The following is a 21,125-nucleotide window of genomic DNA, read 5'->3' on the forward strand; positions in this document are numbered from 1 at the left end:
AACGCTCAACCCCCCCTACCCCGAACCTACACTGTAACAGTGCAGATAAGAGATGTGGGTCTCCAGGCGGGACTGAGCCAGCCCATTCATCCTCTGGTGTGAGAGCCAGGCTTCCAGGCTCCAGCCAAAGAGCCCTTGCCGGGCAGAGCAGAGCCTGGTCTCTATCACAGGCAGGTCCCGCTCAGCCAGGGCTGGCCCTGCTCAGTCATCTTCAAGGCGAGTTCTGGTTAACCCTTTAGCCCGCTTCTGCCCCTCCCCAATCAGAAGGGATCATTTTAGACTAGCTCCCTCAGCAGAAAAGAACTGGCGATTCAATTCTCTCAGAACACACCTGCTCATCCACAAGCCGTCCTCTGCCTCCCCCGCATCTCCACATGCACACTCATCACACACAGGCACACGCCTTCTTTTGTCATTGCTCTCCGCCTCTGAGTGTGGCCTTTGCGTCCATTATCAACATTATGAACAGTCCTCGAGTTATACACAAACATCAGGGGCTAGCATCATGAGCCCGGCAGCCCTGTGAGTCACGCACAGTGATTCCAACTCTCACTGCAAACTCAGCCATAAGGTTACCACGTAAGTTATCCCCTAGGAGGAACACTTCGCTGAATACAGCAAGTCTGTTACCTTCACTTCAAAACATAAAGGAAACTTTAAATAAATTACCTAAAGTGACCTATCACATTTCCCTGCAAATGATCTGACAGAGCTCTCTGTTTTAGTTCCGCCTTGCTTCTTGGTTGTAGTTTTAACACCAAAAATGGGGAAATGCTTGCCAGTTTCCTGAAAACAGAGAGTTTTACTTAAAATGGAGGCTCAGCAGAAGTCACCACTCACGACTCCTATTCATTGCCAACTGCTATCACACACTTTATCCCACCACTTCCTGGGAGGAAGGGTGTAGGAGGGGGGCCAGGATTATTCCCACATGGTTAAGTGACCTGCCCACACTGGTCAAGGCTCAGCTAGCAGTCCTGATGCTCAAGCCTTCAGCGACACCATGCCAACCCCACTGTATTGGGTCTACGAAGAAGAACGCTGGGATCAAGCCGTGATCACGCGCCCACTCACGACTGTGACCACACAGGACTGCGGCTGCCGCCCAATCAAGATGTGACCCTTCTTCCCACTAACCCAGCTGCGCTCTTGCATCACAGCTATGCCAGATGATCACTCGGTACCATGAAAACTATCCTCAGCACACATTCTCATCTCCGCCATGCCACCCTCAGGAGCTGAGATCCTTACAATCACTTCGCTCTCACACACGAATTCAGGCCACCCTTCTTCCAGATCAGCACAGGCAGTGAGACGTGGCCTGTGGGGTGTGACTCTTAGTCTGAACGCGGCTGGGACTGGACATCGGCCTGGAAGGCAGGGAATGGTTCAGGGTAGGGCAAGATTATAAAAAGGCTCCAGCACCCTTTTCCTTTAGGGGGGATATGGGCTCAGTCCCCTAGAGTAGCAGTTCTCAAAGTGCGGCCCAAGGACCCTGGGGCCCCTGGGACCCCTGCAGGAGGTCACTGTGATCTGCATGATAAGACAAGGATGCTTGTATGCCCTCATCCTGTCCCAGAAACACATTGGGGTGTTCCAAAAGGCTGCTTGATCCCTGGGGATCTCGTCTCTCCAGCATCTTTGTGCTTGCATATTCTGGGTTTTAAAAATCTGTTTAAATTCCTAACGTAGTAAATACTGATAGATAAGGGTCCTCAGTACTTAAGAGCATAAAAGTTTCCTGAGACCAAAAAGTTTGAGAACTTGCAGCTAACCCACCCATAGACAGGCAACACCATCTCTTCCTTGGGCGCTGGGCTCCTCCGCATCCAGAACTCCTGTGAATCCTCTGGGCCTTTCTCTATACTTTTGGAAGAAACAGCCCCTCATGGTTTCTCTGAGTGAACCTTTGGCATGGGTGGCCTTCACTGTGCCTTACAATGACCTGTGCCCCCATTACCGCAAACAGCCCCCTCTCTGAGGGCTATGGTGTGCCACGGACAATGAATTATCGCAGGAACCTACCCGTCCAAGCAGTCATGCGTGTTAGGAAGCTCCCACCCATGGATGACTGAATCGTGACTTGTTTGGGCTAATGAGGGCTACGAGCTGGGTGTTATTCAATAACATGCCCTGGTTTAAAAAAAAAACATCATACCTTTTACGATTATGTAATGTAATTTTCCTTGACTTATTTTCAGTAATTCTGTCATCTCAAAGACTTGTGAAAGTCAGAATCACTCTTCTCAGAAAGGAAAGATATCCTACCTTTACGAGTAGATAACTGAGTGCTCAATAACCCTGCGGATCCACTGAATTTTTAATTAGGTCACATCACAGAGTAAGTTATTTAAGAAGAGCCCAAGGTCTAATCCTACACCTGCTGTCCTACGATGGACTCTGGCCTGCGTCGTGTTTTCCATCCAGGAGCTTAGTTAAGAGTTTAGCACCATGGATTCTGGTGTCGGGCACCGAGTTTGCTGAGAGAGTTTGTCAGTCTCACATACTCAGCTTGACTCGTCTCTTACAACTTTTCCACATCTAAACCTTAGCAAAAGCTAAGGTTTTAGGGAAAAGGAGCGAGCTGTCTGCAGCTTGACTGTCGCCCAGGCTTCAGGGAAGCCTCATTTTGAGCTGAGGCGGGAGGTGGCCCCTGCAATTCCTGACTGTTCTTAACCAACTGGCCTCGGCTACCAGCCACCCCCGGGCCCACGTGGGGCAAGATTCTCGCATTTCCCTAAGTCCCACCTAGAGAGTTACCGTGTTCCAGTTTTCAGTTATGTGGAAGGACCGTGGAGATATGCATGTGGAGACACCAGCCTCGTGAATTGCTTAGGGCTCTTCTGTGGAGGCGTTGGTGTCTAGACTCAGATTTAGAAGACAGATGGTCACTTGAGGCCTCTGACATGGGGTGACACAACTGGGGGGTGGGGGTGAGCACGGACACCCCTTCAGTGCTTAATAAACTTGACATCAGAGTAGGTGGGGGACAGAGGGATCATTTGTGATGGTAGATACACTTTTCAGGTGCCCATAGGGCTGACCAGCTTCTTCTTCAGTTATGATACACTAAATACTTAATAACCAGTACATCCCGGGCACTACCCAGACAGAGTGGAGGTGGGCCTTCAAACCTCTGCAAGCCCCAGAGGTCCCCACTAAGGCAAGCATTAGCCCTTCGGTGACTTGACTCACAGAGGGGTTTGGTGTGGGCCTGGGGTGCCAGCAGGAGGAGAGGAGACTCAAGGTGCTGAGGGCCACCGATGTCAGCATCCAGATGTACCTCAGCATCGTCACAGGGGTCACCCCCATGCCCACGTCACCACTCACAGTGCTATGTCCGAAACGCAGCCCTTTTCTCCTGTCCCATGGACTCTGCTGTGAGGAAAACCCACCTCGAGCTCCTAGACATCTGATAGTCTGTGCGTGTCGGAGCAGAATCGGGGGCCAGGGCTGCTTCCCCAGCAGGACAAAGGTCAGAGCCCAGAAGACAGCACTGGAGCAGACCTCACGGCCAGGAGGGGCGGAGTCACGCACAGGACGGGCCCGGGGGACCTCTGCTAGCACCGCTCTTCCTCGTGGGGATGTGGCTCCAGGAGCCGGGCTTCCCCACACGCCGGGGCTCCACACCCTGCACACACGCACACACATGCACACGCAGCCTCCAATCTGCACAGACCGTGGCTTGTAACCCTTCTCTAGACTCTTCAGGAACCTCAAGGTTTCACACTAAGGGTACTTTTGAATGCTGACTCCAAAACTCAAACTGACTCCCCTGCGAGTCCTGGGCTCAGTGTCCGGTGCAGTGACCCCTCAACCACTGCTTGGAGTTGGCTGAGAATTTCAGATGGGGCCCCCTCTCAAAGCAACTTCTTGGGCAAAAATATACCCTTTGTAAGATGTGAGAAAACAACAACCTGAGTTACTTCTGTTTACATCTTTACACATTTCCTAGATATCTCAAAAAGGGGGAGAATTCTCTTTCTCGATGGATCACTACAGTACAGAACTGAAAAAAAGATCAAAGAAAAACAAGAGTTTCTTAAAGTTCTGGTAGTAAACAGGCATATGATATTATTATTGTTGTAGTCTTAATAATAAGCAATTATACGTTCAAAGTGCTTTACAATCACTTAGCTATTCCTCACAACAGCCCTGTGAGGTAGGTCGACATTATTACCCCCATTTTACAGATGGGGAAACTGAGGCACAGAGAGGTTAAGTGTCTTGCCCAAGGTCACGCAGCAAGTGAACGCTGGCACTGGGACTAGAACCCAGGTCCCCTGACTCCCAGTGTCCTTGAAACTGGACCACACCGCTTCCAAAGAGGCATCCCCGGACTGGCTTTGAATTAGAGACGGACAATGTCGGATGAGGTTTGGGTGTGGGATGGTTTCCGGGGAAGCATTAAGATGGAACCTGAGGTGTCACCTGGGTTGGTCTGGGCATGCAGGTGTATGTGTCAGTGTAAATGAGGGTGTCTGCGCTTCCTGTCCTGCCCCCGTCTCCCTGCATTGTGCACATGTCACTGCAGAGAGCTGAGTGGGGTAGTCAGGACGGACTGGCATATATAAAAAGAACTCTGTCAGCCCAGTGCCGAGGGGCCTGCCAGTCTTTGGTAGTTCGGGCAAACTAGGGATGCAGGACTTTGGAATGGAGTCAGCTGCCCACCTTAGGCAGGTCTGCTTAATTGTTTTTATTAATCTTATTTTTTTATTTTATTTTTTTACTGGCCAGCATCAGGAAGTTGTGTTCATTTCATTTCTCTTGGGGCAGCCGCCCCCCTCCTTCGCTTTCTCTCACTCTTTCCCTTTCTCTGAGTCTCTGCTTGCAAGGGAAAACTGTTAAGCCTCGCTCGTTCCCTTCCATGAGAAGGAGCCACGTGAGCAGCATCCACGACAGGAGGCCACGGCCCCGCAGTTGAGCCACGGCCCTGCTTCCACCTTCCAGAAGAGTGGTTTGCTTGGAAGGGGTCTCTCTGGGGCCTTGGGTTTGCTTTTTCCTGCATTTCTCCCGAAATGCTGTTTCAGTAGACATAAGCCCACTTGAGACTTTTCCCTTTCAAGGCCTTAGCCACAAACGCCTTCCGACTAACGAGCTTGGTGCTGTAGCTCAGGCAGAAAATTCTAAAGCATCCGTTCAAGCATCTGAAACAAATGAATCAGCCAGTGAAATCTTATCTGTTAGCATCTGTTCTTCTCTTAGATTAAAAAAGAAAAAAAAAATAGCCTTTTTATGGCTTTAGATGGAATCATGCTTTTAAAAAAAAGACAAAAAATCTTACTAATTTTGAGACTAACGTGACTAGATGACAGGTGTGACTAGATGACAGGTGTGAGATACTCGACAGGTTCAGTGTCTGTAGAGTATCCCGATTTCCCTCTGGGTTTATGCCTGAGTCCCTCCAAGGAGGCCACGTGAGGGAGTCACTTTTTTTCGATCCACCACCCACCTTTCCGCTGGGCCACCTACACCACCACCTGCAGGCTGGGGCTCAGGCTTTCATGTGATCAAACCTAACTGTCTAATTCTTTACAAGCCTTAAACCTAACTTCCAAACAGGAAAGAAAAAAAAAAGAAAATCTAGCCCTCTCAAGTCTTCCTGTCATGAAGATGGGCAGGCTCCCGTTTGGACTGAGCGGGGAACAGTCTCCCCCTCAGACTACACCAGAGTGTCTTTGGCATAAAGGAAATCCTTGGACATTGAAAGAAAAAGAAATGAACAAAACTTTCCCCACTCTGGGACCTGTTTTCTTGCGAGTCTGGATCTTGCGGTCCTCATCTGCAAAGTCTGATGGGGCAGTACTGTTTGCTGGGGAGGGTACAGAGCTTTCATGGCTGTGGACTTGTGTTCATTTAGTTACTTGATTCAGGTGGAAATTTGCAGGTCACTGGGATGCAGCAACAATGGATGAAGAGCAAAGGCTGAGTCAAACTAAAGTGAATATGGCACGTAGGGGATGAGGGAGGAAAAAGAAAAAGCCTGACGCAGCTTCCCTCTGATCCCCTCTGGAGAGGGGCAGGAGAGAAGGCTGGCTTTACTGATGAAGATGAATGGACAGATGGAAACTGCACACTCATTCAGACCACAGATGCCAGAGGACACCGGGTGCCGAGCTCCTACCCACATGTGGATCCAGGAGCTCCTCAAATCACCCCCCCTTCGTGGAGAAGGGGCCCTGCAGTTGGTCTGAACAGAGGGAGACCAGATGGAGCCCACGGGGTTGATAACCAGAGTGCATCTGTGTGCCCGCCAAAGCCATGCCACTGTGGGGCAGGGCGGGCAGGGGGCAGAGAACGTGGACCGGCTCTGAGCCTGCTCAGACGGACTGCACCCTGCCCGCACAAGCAGCACTGGCCTATGTACTGTCTCCGGCGCTCACCTGATGCTCATGTTCCTCTTTTCATTAGTAATTGAGCTGCTAGTCTATTGGCACCCCCGACAAAGAGAGGACCACCTCATTCCACTTCTTAATAGGCCATGCCCACCTTGAGAAGCTTCTCTGAGGATCTATGATCTTGTCCTAGTGACATAGTTCACCCATTTCTCCTCCCACTGCCATCTGACCCTGTTTCCCTAACATCACATCTGCTCGTATTATTTCCTCAATTCAGAAAGGAAGTGCTCCGTCGTGCTAGTTAAATGCAGAGTGACAGAACCATTTAAAGCCCTTCCTACAGCATAGGACCAAAAACGTAATGAGAACTATCCTTCACGGAGGCAAAATTTTTGTTTTCAATGCCTGCTGCAGTATCAAATGCATTTTCCAGATGTATCTGTCAAGATTATGAAGACAACTTAATTTACTAGGCTGGGTACACAACATCAAGTATAGTCACAGCCTCAACTCCCAGTGGAACCATGTGGAAATGTGTTGATGTTGGTACCTAACTGGAAATATTTTAATTTCACCAAGGAAATAAAACTTTCTATAAACAACGAAATGAAAAATGTCCAGGAGAAAAACATGACTGTGACACAACGCAATAGTCTTTAAGCCATGACGCATACGTGTAGCTTCAGCATCATTTAAACCTTTGACTTAAAGACTCAGTGAAACCCACCCCACTATGTGATTATTAATTATATAGCCATGTGTTGTCATTCAGGTCTTAAAACATCCAAACACTATATCCAACCTCCAGAGCGAGCACTGAAGCCTTCTAACTAGGAAGCCTTGGGGACTCAGTAAATGTATAACCTTGTGTTCAAGTGGTCATTGTACCTGCCTTCCATGGAAAATGGAAAGCTTTTCAGCATAGTGCTACCTTGGTTATTTACTGTACATGATGACACAGCCATCCACAAAAGAGTATGTCTCCCCCTCCAGAAAAGTCATCAAGCCCCACCACACCCACCACCTAGAATCTGAGAACAGCAAGTGGTTTCCTGTAAGAGGGTGGACACCATGACACTCTGGAATCTGGGCTGCTTTAGGGAGGAGCTTGCAGAAATGTGACCATCACTCCCTGCCTTTACACCCAACTTTGCCACACCACCCTCTAGAACACATGGACCAGACCTGTTCAAGTTTGCAAATGCGTCTTTTCAGTTGACTGGCCCCTCTAAGGCTACTTGTGAGCTGTGCTCAGGAGAAGGGTTGTCATTTTTGCAAACTGGACAGGTCAGAGGTGAAAACGTTATTGAAATTCCACAATCTGGGACAGCAATCAGCTATTTGAGCCTCAGATTCACTAAGCTTCCTTCAGGAGATGTTGGATCAGAGGAAGAATGACCAGAATCTGTCTTTGGTCAGATTCAGCTTCCATCTTTCCCCCTGTCCTATAGCTGTCTGGGCAAAGCCCAGGTCATATCCACACAGGTCATTGTCACACAAGGTCATCTCTTAACCCGCCGTTTGCACATACCTCACACTCCTCCCTTCATTCATCATCATTCACATTCATTCTCAGCAAGATCACAGACAAGCCTTCACTTTGGTAATTACCGTCACTGAGAACACAAAACAATGGGCATTTTCCCCCGGAAAAAAAGCAAAAGACTATTTCACATTGAACCTTACCCATACAAACAAGACCCAATTTAAGACACACAATGGTAAGAGGGACATAAAAGGAAAAGATTCTGTATCAACCTACTCGGGATAGCAGAGATGACAGGGTGTGTGATTCATTTGCACAGTTGTTTCTGACAGCTTGCCAACCTCTGCAGTTCCCTTTTTTGTAGTCTCAGCATCTTTTCCTCACTCCTTCTCCACCTGCTTTCTCCATCACTGTGACCACAGACTGCCCTTCCTAGCCCCTCTTTCCACCGGTCTCCACCAGGACACCATTACCCTACATACCTGCTTCCCACCAGGGCTCTGGGCTTACCTAGGGTTCTACACCCTTGAATGCATGGACTCTAGTTAGAATCAGAGGTTCCTGAAACCACGTTCCCCCTCCAGGAGCCTGGGCAGGTGTAGGGACCAGAGGCTGGCTGGGTCACAAGAGAACAGCATTTGCACAGCAGGCTCACGGCCACCAGGAGACAACACATAGACACAGACACCCTGCACGCACACACACACGCGTACACACACATAAGGTTGTGCGCGCGCGCGCGCGCACACACACACACACACACACACACACACACACACACACACACACACACACACACACACACACACACACACACACACACACACACACACACACACACACACACACACACACAAGGAGGTGATGGATGTTACTGAGATGGACCAAAAACCAACAAGCAGTGGGGTAAGAAATAAACAGAAACAAAACAAAGCACTTGCGTTTGGATGGAAAGCTGTTTCGTGGGCAGCCAGGGCCCAAGCCCAGGGCCGGGGAAGGTGGGTGCCTGCTTGGAGGATGCTGCTGTTGGAGAAACCCAGGAGAGACAGGGCGTGGGGCAGCTCTGGCTCCCCTCCCGCGAGGGACGTGCCTTGGCCGCTGTCCTGGGGGGTCCCACCACATGGGCCGGGCAGCGGTGGGCATGGATGTGGGGGCACAGAGGGTGTGGAGAGGGGGAAGCACTTACCTGGTGGCCCAGAAATGGCTAGTCCACCTTTAGGGGAGTGTGCAGTATCTCAGTTTAAACAAAATCCTGGTGGTAACTGCTCAACCATGAATAGTCAGCTCTCTAGCGTTTCAATAAAGCTTGTAAAATTGTTAGTGAAAGAGAGAAAAAGACAAAAACAACAATTCACCTGTAGGGCAATTGTGCTGTTCTTCGCGGGGTATTTTCCCACCAGTCCTTGTTCTTTCCGTTTCTTGAATTTCCTAAAGTAGTCCTGTATCAGGAAAGTGGCATAGAACTTCCCCACGGTTACCTCATCATCTAAACGGAGAGACCAGACAGAGCTCTCCCGAATCAGCACGTTTGCACCAAGAGCCTCAACATTCGCTTTGGGCAGGGAGGGGGCGGGGGCACTGAGCTCTCAGCTTAGGACACGGGAAACTAAATCTAGCGAAAAGCAAGATTGTGCAAAGCAGTTAAGCCTCAAAATTAGAGTCAGTTACATAAACTGATATTCAAAATTGCAGAAAATAATGGACTTGTCATGAGTTTCATAGAGCAGCGTATTAGTAACACCATGAAGTGCCGTCTCGGTTATTGACTCAAAAGAAACATTACAGAACAAAAAAAGGCTTCATGGGTCATATTTTCACCCTGTGCATAGGGATTTGCATGTGTAATTACCGCAAACACCAAGGACAATTAACCATCCAAACCCCAATGCCTGGAGAGAAAGAGAACTCAGAAAGGTGACAGACAAGCTCAGAAGGAGAGGCCGACTCCGCTAAGTGACTGCAGACCCAGATTTCCAAGTGCCCCCTTAATTCTCTGCCATAGCCTCCACATGCCACGTCTCGGTTTGTAATTCAGAACTGCTTGTTTTCGATACTGCGAGTGACAGCTCCAGCTCACCTCAGAGCTGGCTGCCTTATCTCTTTGTTCAGAAACAGCCCCACTGTGCGTGGCCGGGGAGCTGGGACTCTGCTGAGCCTGATTAAAGGTGATGCATGAGGCAGAATAGTGGCTCTTGCTGTCTCCCAGGAAACCACCCTGGCAGTGCCGGTGTGCCCGGGGTCTCCATGAGGCCTGCTCTCCAAGGTGCTCACCCCCACACCTGCCCGGGGTGCCCACGAGACCGGTAGCCAGTGACCATGGCTTGCAGAGGCTGGAGGAGTATCACTGCTGCCCTCGGGCTTTAGCGCCGCTCGACCTGTGGCCAGGCTGCCCTCGCGACTCCCGTGCCATCTAGGATAGAGGGTCTGGCCCCTCTGGGCTTGTGTTCTCACCCACAAGGGAGCCTGAGCCTCTCAGGAGGAGCTGTGAGGATTCCAGGATAAGAGGCCTGTAGAGCGCTCTGGGTGGTCTGGTGACAGTGGGCTGTTGCCAACAGATTCACTGTTATCTAACAACTCGCCAACAGTGGCATCTATTGAAATAGGACGAGAACCATGACAGGGTGCAGCACCCTCGGGTGGGGTGCACCCGGGTGGCAGGGGTCCGTGACTGGACACTGCAGCGCCACTCTGGCTGCCCACCCCTAACTTCCTTGTCAGGAGCTGCTCAGTGTTACTGTGCGAGAGGATGCCTGGGGGTGGTCGGCCTGCAGAAGTGTGTCACATTTCTTCTAAACCCAAGCCAGGCAAGTCCTAGAGCAGCACGGGCGCCACCCCAGTGAACCTCGGCCTTTGGGCAGCAATGAAACCAGGGCTGTCATCGGTCCAGGGCTGGTCCAAATGGTCTAACAATGCCCTGTGCAGAGGCAGGGAGGTGAGAGTGAGTGGACAGAGGTTCCATGACTAGCTCCAGGCCCAGTGAGCTGGGAGGTGGGGCCCCCAGACCTGGGTTCTCATTCTCCACTCCACTGCCTCCCTGAGGGATGGCCCAGCTCCACCCCAAGGGCCACCTGGTCCTGTGGGGCTGCCTCTCCCCAGCGAAGTCCACCTCGCCACCAGGCCACATGCAGGAAGCGGCCCAACTGCGGCCCGACAATCCCAGGGTCAGCCAGCCTCTGCAAGTCAGGGTCCCCAGTCTCCCCTGTGGGCTCCCACAGAAACACCAGCCATACTCACAGGAGGCCCATCTCATCCCTCACTGGGGTGCTTCCAGCAAAAGCTGGGCTAACTGTTCTCCCCCTTCAGCCTGGATGGTGCTAGCCTAGAGGGCCCAAGGGGGCTCCTATGGGAGAGTCCTGGCAGGGCCTCCAAGGGCCACCTGACCTTCTGCACTGAGATGCTGAGCTACTGAGACTGGGCTCAGGAAGACTCTCAAGAACAGCAAAAGTCAAAGCTACAGCAGGACAGAGAAGGAAGACGAGGAGTGAGTGCAGGGAGGCCGTCTGGACTTCAGAGAGCGATGGGGTCACAGCTCTGAACACTCCTCGGGGGAAAGGAGCCAAAGATTCAGGTCCAGGAGCGGAAGTCCGAAGACAGAGAGGAACCCCTGGGAGGACAGGGGAAGAGCCATGACTCAGCAGGAGACCACAGCGGAGCGGAGAACACGAGCAAGATCCAGATGGGAAATGAGACAGCTCAGCATGGCGAGAGCGGACAGGCTGTCCCCACAGCCAGAGGCAGCACTGCAGCCCAGCATTCTGGCCTCGCTCCCAGGCTCATTCCTGAGCATCACCTCATCAAGCTCACGATGAGCTGGGGGCGCCTCACATCACCCCTGTGCTGGCAAGGCCTTTTAAGATGGGCGCCGACTCTGCCTTCTCACCAGGGCTGTCAGGGCTCCCTGAGTGCCCCGCAAAGACCAGTCCCAGTGCAGGGCTGGCCTGGCTCAGTCTGCTGCCCTCGGGCCAGATTACCGAGGGTGGACACCGAGCCCCTCCGCCATGGGAGCTACGCATGCGCTGGCCCAGAGGGTCATAAATATATTCCCCTTTTCTAAGTGCTCCACGGGGTGGGAAAGGCTCATCTATTGGAAGGTAAAAGAGGAAAGACAAAGAGGCAAAGGGTGAATGCAGATGCTACAACCCTGCCCAGCAACTCAACCAGAGCCTGTGCCCTAAAGCCTGAAGTCTCCACCTTTGGAAATTCAGTGACAAGAGCCCTTATTCGAGATCAGCCTGGATAAGCTCTATGCTCAGCATATCCACCACCTGGGCCATAGAACTTCTTGAGCATCCCATCCCTACTAAGGTGCTGTTTTCCAGGGCTCTGACTGCCAGTTTGGAAGAGATTAACCCTTGTCACCCTAACCCCCAATCCACGTTAAGAAATGCAGAGAGAAAAGCAGGGCCCACTATTGGGCCAGGAAAGAGGAAGACTATGTAGCCTTCATGAAAAGCCTAGTAGGGCTACAAGCTGATCAAAGGAAGGGAAGCAATTTCTGGACCCTTTTTTTTTTCTTGGTGAAATGGAAACAAATGAAGTTTCACAGTGATGTGAATGACTCTCCCCAGGTAAGCCTTGCCAGGATGGCACTGATGTGAGAGACTGGGCTGTAGGGAGGGTGGCGTATCAAGAGAGGTGAGAGGAGGGGGGAGCCTGCGAGGAAGGTTCCCCCGAGACGTACGGCCCACTATTCTGAAGCATGCATCTGCATCGTGAGAAATATGTAGGGGAATACAGTTGGCAAGAGATAACTCTGATTCCATGCCACCACCCTAAAACAGAATTGCTTCAGAATATTCTGAAAGACTGAGACTCAAAAGGAATGGAGGCTGCAGAAAAAGCTCAAGCACATTGTTACAACGATTAAAAAAAACCAATTTGTCTCAGCCATGCGAACACCTGGGTGTGCAGCTAAAAAGAAAAGAACGGAAACCAAAGAGCTGTTTTAAATGTGCAGGATCAGTTCTCCTGTGGGGAGCCAGGCACCTCTCTCTGGGTGGGAGTTTTTGTTTGGTTCTGTCGGTGTTTTGTTTTGCATGCTTTCCCTTCATCATTTCTTGGTGGGTCCTCCTTCCCAGCTCTGAGCTGTTGGCCCTGCCAGCTCTGGGTGGCTCCCTCCAACAACAAGAGCTCACAGTGCTTCTGGCTTCATGTGGGGCGCAGAGCTGGCCAGCAAGCTGCACTATCCCCCAGGATCCAGAGGTTGTCACTTTCTCAAAAGGAGAGGCCACTGTCCTGGCCTGGGGTTCCAGACTCAGCTTCCAGACCTGAGCCAGCCCCACTGGGAGTGACACAGTTCAGTTTGTTACAAAACACACCAAACATTTCTAACACACCCGGGGCTGAGGGGGTAGAGGCCGGGTGTGTTGGCACCGAGCAGACGGATCCTGCACCTTTAAAACTCAAAAATGAAAGTCAAAACACCACCACCTCCACTTTTAAGTCAATGTGTACTTAAACAAAAATGGAAAAACAGTATCTGGATTATATATATATGTGTTATATATATATAAGTCTGATAAAAGTTTAGTCAGTTATTTTATGATAAACAGCAAAAAGAAATAAGCATGCCTGTTAGTTCCGTCTCTACTCTAAATTCTAACTAAAGGGACATTTGGGTAATAGATCTAGTCTTAGTAAGAACATTTCAAAAACACCATTTTTCAAAAGCTTTTTTTTTTTGTCAGAAGTTTTCAACAACATGTTGAAGGATATATGGAAACTAGTTTTAAGTACTTCATTTTGGGCACTCCCCCCCCCCCAAAAAAATACAGGCTTTTGGTTTTGAGGCCGTCAGCTTGTTCTCCTAACATGACTTCCTCTACCCACAAGAGAACCCCTGCTTCAGCCATCTGGGTCTCAGTTTCCCTCTCACTGAAGCCTCTCCTTTGTCTGCAATGGTCTTCACGTTACCCCAAATCATTACACTGATGGCTATAAGGGCCTTCTTTAGCTGCTGGCCTCAATGTTCTGGCTGGTACCTCAAGCCTTCTGCAAACACGCTGGGATTCCTGGAGACTAGCACTGAAACCAACATGTTGGCCAAGAGCTACTTAGGAAATAAATTGCACTGACCACCAGCTGGAGGGACAACTTGGTCAAGTAGTTTCATGCTGGTTTTCTTCCAAATTTTCTTGATCACAGCTCGGAGTTCTTCATTAGCTTGTTCCAGGTTCCCTGGATTCAAAATGCAAGAGAGGCGAATGAGCCTTATTTTTTTTTCCCCTGCAAAGCCTCTCTGTTCTCACCAGAGCTGCCGGTGGCACGAGTCACCTCTCAGCTTTCTGGGACAAAGTGACACATGAAGGGAGGAGAGAAGTGTAGAGGAGGCTGGCCTGGCCAGCGGGCCCAGCACAGACATCCTGATTACATGCACCACCACCCACCCTGGGGGGGCCTTCTGACAAGAAGAGGTCCACATGAGAATCAAGGTGGGATATGGCCTCCCTTCCTCTTCTCCCACCTGTCCTGCTTCCAGGGAGGGCTCACCTTCAGTCTTGATTTTAAGAGCCGTTCGAACCAAAGCAAACAGAGTTGCATTAAACATGACTGTCCCATCACTGTTGAGTGGCATGTTCATAGCAACTAGTCTCTGTAAACAGAAAGAAAAGTCCCTTGAGAGAATGCAAACAACTGATGACAGCTTCAGTCCATTCCATTTATTTTCTGCTTATTCTCTCATCTCCTTTCTAATGGTTCCTTGATTCAACTTAATGGCCATTGAGGGGCACCTACCACTTGAGGGGCTCTGACAAAGCACAAATGCTGGCACTCAGAAGATACGTTTTGTTTTTTTAAAACTGTTTAGTCCCTACTGTTTATATGCATTCCTTTCCCCTTCTCATCAGCTGGCTCCCCTGTGTCTTGGGGTCAAGCCTCCATTCTGGGCACATCCTTAAGGCTGTTTGGGGGTAAAATGATATACCAGGTATGATGAGCCAGGCACAGAGTCTGAGACAAAGGTCCTCAACCAATGAAGTCCATTACTTTTCCTAACTTGGGGAGTGTCCTTCAAGGACCCTGCCCTGGAGAGACCACTGTGGAGTGTTTTGTACAAGTCCATGTGGTTCCTCTGAGGATTTGGCCTTGCAGAGCTGGATCCCCAATGTCCTGCTCCTGTCTTCTCTCTCTTAACCCCTGTAACACCAGCACTGAGAGCCAGAGAGGACTAGGATGAGAGAAAACACCCTCTCTGGCCCCAGCTGATGCAGATGACACGCCCACAGCCAAGTGCTGTGCAAGGGGTAAAGGATATCGTAGACACTAAGGGCACAGACACTTCAGCTGGGTGCCTGGCAGGTGTAAGTGCTAACAAAGCGATATTTAGAATTACTAATAGTTTCACATTTCTTACTTTCGGCTGACAAGGTGTCCTAAAAGAAAGATGTTAAAACCTTTTCCCCCTCCCTATCAATGGACTACAACCTTCTGTACACAGGATTCACCCTACCCGAATTCCTAGTCCTAGGACAGCCTGCACATTTACTTGGACAGCCTGCACATTTACTTGCATCTCTGGTAAATTTCTGAATCAGCAAACTGCTTTGTCCTTAGAGCACAAAGTAGTCCATTTTTACTTACACAGGTCCTTACTTAGATTCTTTACATAAAAGAGTCTGCAAACGCAAACATAAAACAATAGCCATGAGTTAGAATTCATCTTGTTCTTGGAAAGCAGAAAAGAGCCTGGTACTGTGAAATCCTATGGGAAAAAGTCAACATCCATGGCTTATTCTCTGTGCCGACATCCAGAGTCCAGGATGAGGAGAAACAAAGACTCGGGCAAGGAGCCCAAGGACTTGCCAATGTAGCTTTCTGGACTTCTAGGGCAGGGCACAATGAGTTTGGCTCAGATTTCTCTGAAAGCCTGAAATACACTGTAGACTCCACTCTTTACTGCGGTTCTGTCTAGAGCAAGCCTAGCACCCCTGTGAGGGTAAGGTGAACCCCTGAACCTGAATCCCATCAGATCTATGGGAAGAGGGGACCAGGTGTTGCTCAGTCTGGCTGGATTTCTACACGGCAGTTTCAAAAGACAAACCCCCACATTTCTCCTCTAAAAAGTGGGGGGTCCTTTTCTGTTTCTATAGCTGACTCCAGGTGGTTTGACATGAACTCTGCCGAAAGAAACCAGATCTCGAGGAGAGCTCACAGAGAGCATGGGCTGATGTGAAAACATCAGGAATGGGGTGAGGTAGTGATAACAATGGAGCAGGATAATTAAATACTTAGCTTAAAAGTCCCACCAGGGCATTGAAGATAGAAGGGAATTCTAAGCGAGCTTGGGAGACCGTTGCAAGCCTACAGTCACTCAATAAGACAATCCGGTAACCAAGCAACAGTGTACATATGTAAAGTACCAGACAGTAGATATGGGATCTGAGTATTATTACACCAAGTCAGGGAGCTGAAGAGTAGCACTTCTGCAAGTAGCCATGACAGGAATATAGGTGAAAGGGGAAAGAAACTAGGTGAAAGGGGATATTATACCAAAATCTGAGATCAATTACCTTGTTTCAGTGTATTACCACCCTTTTGTTAATAAACATATGATTTAAACACTGCCATGATGGTCCTGGTTACACCATAAAAGGTTAAAAGAGGAACTAAGGGTATAAGCCTTGATATCTATCTAAAAATGAGGAAGAAGGGGATCTTCTCTCCTCTACTTTTCCTTTGATTATAAAAGTGTAAACCTCTCTGCTCTCGGGGCTGCGCTCCCTTGCCTGCCCCCTGTATGTCTCACAAGCATCCTCTGCTAATAAACTCACTCTTTGCCAGCCACTCTGCCTCATACTGAATTCTTTCCACATCGAGACAAAAAAAACCTGAGTTTCAGTAAGCCCAGGTGAGTGGTTTAAACTAAGAGACAGTAGGTTCAAGTCTCCTCCTAAGGCAAGGATTGTGGGTTCAAGTCTCAATCTGAGGTGCAGATGGGTTCAAGTCCCATCTGACAAAGAGTGTGGTTTTAGCAAAAGACTTGAGTCCATCCCCGAGAGGACACCGCTCAATGCACGCTCACTGGGAAGGGAGCTCTGGTAGCAGAGGGTCACCACGTGCACCATCACACCAGCTAGGAGATGATCAGGTCACCAAGTCCTCTCCATCCGACTCCCTAAGCAGATCCCTAAGCCAACCCCTCCTCCTCTCCATGCCCACTCCCACTGCCCTCCCTCTGGCTCTTGCTATATGTCACAGTGAGATAACACAACAGCTCTCCTGGGTGGTCTCCTGTCCCCAGTTCACCTCTCTGTTGCCTGGAGTCAACTTTCTAGAACGACGTAGAACGATGTCTACTCACGTTCCTTCCATGAGACTCAGCATGACACAGAAGGCTTCGCGCAGCTACGCTCAGCTTGGGCCTCAGGCCTTCTGATACCTTCTCTCATGTTCCAGCCATACCAGCCACTCCCTGTTCTCCTGCCTTCGTGTCTGGGCTCTCTAGGCTCCCCTTCTGTGATGCTCTTTCCGCTCTGATAAACTCCTACTTCTCTCCTGCTGAATCTGATGCAAGTGTCATCATTCCCTTCTCCCAACCAGTGACAAATTACATAATTCCCTTCCTAACCTTACCGTTGGCTGAAAGGGTGAGAGGTCCTCAAGGATGGCAACCACATAACATTCATCTCAGCTCCCCCCAGCGCCTGATGGCAGGCTCCGTAGAATGTAAGTTAATCAGTGCTGACTAAAGCAGGGACTCCCTACAAGAGGCCTTCAGGCACGCCAACAAGACTCTCACCTTGCAGGCTACCCGGTGTGGACACAACTTCCCGAAGCCCAGGGGAGGCTGGATGCGGCGGAGCAGAGTGACCACGTCCAGGTGCTTGATTCTTCCCCTGGAGGCAAAGTACAGCGTGAGGGCAGGGCAGCACCACTCATCCTGGTTTGTGGTCCATCCCACCTTCCCCAAGGAGCACAGCCAACACCCAGAAACAGCTCATACAAGCCAGACAGAATTCTTTTCCACTTACTTTGCCTCAGGGTCATATTCAGACCAGATCCGTTTGAATTCGTCTAAATGGTGAGGCCCCAGAATAGACCAGTCCCGGGTGAGATAATCAAAATTGTCCATGATGACAGCCACGAAGAGGTTGATGATCTGTAAAAGCCAATCGAGGGGAGTTTCAGGTGCAGTGAGGTTAGCTGGGTTCAATCCTAGTGAGTGCTTCCTGATTATAAGGGTCACAAGACATTTGCACCCATTTCTCCCAGAGAGGCTGAAAAACTTTCATTCTAAAGAACGATTAAGCAAAAGCAGGCTTCCAGCTTTCCCAAATGGTTTGGGTATAGTCCCGGGGCAGGGGGGTGGATAGGTATTGTCTGATCTTTTGAAACACACTGGAGTTTTATAATTTGCACCAAATAACTCACTATCTTAAGTCACTGCTATGTGCAGTGGCTTTGAGATTTTTATAAAAGAACCAGCAGCCCTAAGAAGCCAGAGTGGTGAAGCACCGAAAGCCCTACTACAACAAAGGTGCTTATATAACACAGGCCTCACTTGGCAGAAACCTCAACTGCCCAGTGGAGTCTAGAGTGCTCGTCAGCATAAGATACCCCACAGCTATTTGATGGGGCAATATCACCGGTCTGAATCCCAAATGCTACATGAATATCTGTCTATGAGAAGAGTGCAGGGCAATTCCGATCACTTACCAGAAATGCACAGAGCATGTAAAAACTGATGAAATAAACGATGGCGAAGTTGCTCCCACATGTGTACTCCTCCCCGGGGTTGTAATCCGAGTCGGGGTCGCATTGCTTCCCAGGGAGGCAGGCTAGCATGATTTCCTGCCAGGCTTCCCCCGTCGCACACCTTTTTCGGATCAAGCAAAGAAAGAAAGAAGGCATATAAGGCTTAGACCTTCAAGAAATTGTAAGAAAAAATATTTTTCAATTAGATCAAAACCTAAGTAATTTGGGAGGAAGGCAGCTTGATTTAGTCAAAATTCCTAAACTGAAAATCCTATTTATTTTCAAATGCAAGTGGAGGTAAGTGGAGGACCTGTTGCAACTCCCTTTGATATGCATCAACCACTGGATACAAGCACATCAATTCTTTTCGTATAAAGGGATGTTTGTTTTGTTGTCTTCTCGCTTTTAAACACTTACACTATAATTTTTAAATGATCATTATTTTTAGCGACCTAACATCTGACAGCTTGATTAGATTCCCCGTTCAATTTTGCTGAAAGAACAGAACTGGAAACTAACTTACAAAGAACTTGCTCTCCAGTCACTAGAGTCAATAGGAATTATTTGTATGGTTTCTAGAAAGTTCTCACACTTCAAGGCACTCTGTTTACAAAGTTATTAAAGAGAGTTAAAAACAATCCCGTACAGCTTGAAATTGTGCATCTCACGATGCTCCCCACTAACTGTGCAAAACGCCTCCATGGTCCTGCTAAATTTTCATTTTCCTGGTTGTTTGAGTGCGTGCGCCCATGTGTGAGCATATACTCCATACCTTCTCAGTGGCCCAGCAGACCTACCCATTCACTCCCAAGTGGAAAACCTTAAGCCAATCACAATGTGAATGACCAAAAGCCAGCAAAATCCCTGTGACTAAAATGCTACCGTGTCCATGTAAGAATATAAAACAAATACAAAAAACCACCAGGACCCAAGTGCTTTAAGAACCCAGGTCCTCTTTTGCTCTGGAGCCCAAAGACAGAAACATCTGCTTGGGACTGGACTCGGTCACCTGAAGAGCAGCAGCACCGCCTGGGGAAAGGTCTGGAAATTGTTGTTCCTGTTGATCTGGTTGTTATCTCTCATGGCCACTTTCCCAAACATCTAGAGAGAGAAATTGTTAGGGGAAAAAGAAAAAAATTTATCATATGGAGAAAAAAAAAAAAAGACCTCCACATGTGAATTTAGAACTCAAGTTTGGTCAATACCCAAAATTCCTGGCACTTGATTCATCCCACTGAGATGTGCTGGGCTCTGTTCTAACCCCTGGGCACATCCTCAGCTCAGCAAGTTCCTACCCTGGGGAAGGGATGCAGAAATAACCAGACAGGCAGCCCTTCCAATGGGAGTTCGGCTGGTCCAGCCCCACGGGAAGCATAGAACAGGCTCACGGGATCCCCAAGGCTGGGCGCTGGGGCCAAGGAAGGCCTCCAGGAGGAGTGAGGTTAAGGACAGGACTGAAGGGTAAGGAGAAGCCAGTCAGGCGACAAGGAGGGCAAAGGGTGCTTCAGGCAGAGGGAGCACAGCCTGCAAAAGAGCAGAAACGACACGGCCTGGGTGCTCCAGGACATGAAGCCAAAGTGAGTGTGACAGACAGACCAAAGACAGGCTGTGGACAAGCATGGGGTGGGGGGGCAGTGGGCTTTGCTGTAAGGGCCAGGAGAAGTTACTGAATGCTTCACTCACCGAAATTATAGAAGCAGACTGACATTTAGGAAGAGCCTGATGCCCAGCAAAGATTCTTCAGTGAACATAGGGTAGTATATGTGATGTGGTTTGCAGTTCTCTGTAACACTTAAGTTTTACCCGAGTATGTTATGGCATAAAAGACTTTTCAGGGCCCAGAGCACCAAAAGCTGCTGAAATACAGGGGCTCAAGCACACTGACTCCTCATTCAAAACCCCTGGTGATACGGAATCTAGAAAGGCGGTACTGACGAACCTATTTTCAGGGCAACAACGAAGACTCAGACCCAGAGAACAGACTTATGGACAAGGGCAGGGGCCGGTGGTGGAGGAAGGAGAGGGTGAGATGAATGCAGAGAGTAGCATGGAAGCATATACACTGCCATACGTAAAATAGATAGCCAGTGGGAATTTGCTGTATGACTCAGGGAATGCAAACCGGGGCTCTGTAACCACCTAGAGCAGTGGGAAAGGTGGGATGTGGGAGGGAGGTTCAAGAGGGAAAGGACATATGTACAGCTATGACTAATTTATGTTGATGTATGGCAGAAATCAAACCAAGATTGTAAAGCAATTATCCCTCAATTAAAAATAAATGAACAAGTAAAATCCCTGGTGAGTCCTAGTGACTTGTACATGCTTCTCTGCTTTAAGAATACAAAGGTAGGGACCACCACGTCTCTGCTGCTGGAATACTTCTTCTCATCACAGCACTCCCTGACCTGAACCAGCAGAGAGCAGGGCAGAGAGATTCCGGGGAGGGGGGTGCGGGTCCAGGACCACAGACTCTTCCACCTCCCTCCCCCCACAGAGGCTCTGCCCCCAACCTGGCCACTTCATGATAGGGCTCAGTTGTTAGTGAGCACCTGTCCTCTCTCCACACCTCACGAGGGGCTGGAGAGCAGCCCCCAGGTCACAGAAGG

At 49.5% G+C, this 21,125-nt stretch overlaps 1 protein-coding gene across 1 annotated transcript in view; it reads right to left on the reverse strand.

The window, feature by feature from the left end:
* CACNA1D (calcium voltage-gated channel subunit alpha1 D) overlaps positions 1 to 21,125 on the reverse strand; it is a 346,288-nt gene that overhangs the window by 15,479 nt on the left and 309,684 nt on the right. Inside the window, exons 37-43 of the mRNA XM_081524957.1 lie at positions 19,529 to 19,620; positions 18,481 to 18,640; positions 17,796 to 17,923; positions 17,564 to 17,660; positions 14,314 to 14,416; positions 13,900 to 14,001; positions 9,180 to 9,310 (exon numbers count right to left, since the gene is read on the reverse strand). Coding sequence (XP_081381083.1) covers positions 9,180 to 9,310; positions 13,900 to 14,001; positions 14,314 to 14,416; positions 17,564 to 17,660; positions 17,796 to 17,923; positions 18,481 to 18,640; positions 19,529 to 19,620 — 813 coding nt within the window. The remainder of the gene's footprint in view (positions 1 to 9,179; positions 9,311 to 13,899; positions 14,002 to 14,313; positions 14,417 to 17,563; positions 17,661 to 17,795; positions 17,924 to 18,480; positions 18,641 to 19,528; positions 19,621 to 21,125) is intronic.

Source organism: Giraffa tippelskirchi, chromosome 9 (genome assembly GCF_054371585.1).
Source record: "Giraffa tippelskirchi isolate mGirTip1 chromosome 9, T2T-mGirTip1v1.2.pri, whole genome shotgun sequence".
Taxonomy (NCBI): Eukaryota; Metazoa; Chordata; class Mammalia; order Artiodactyla; family Giraffidae; genus Giraffa; species Giraffa tippelskirchi.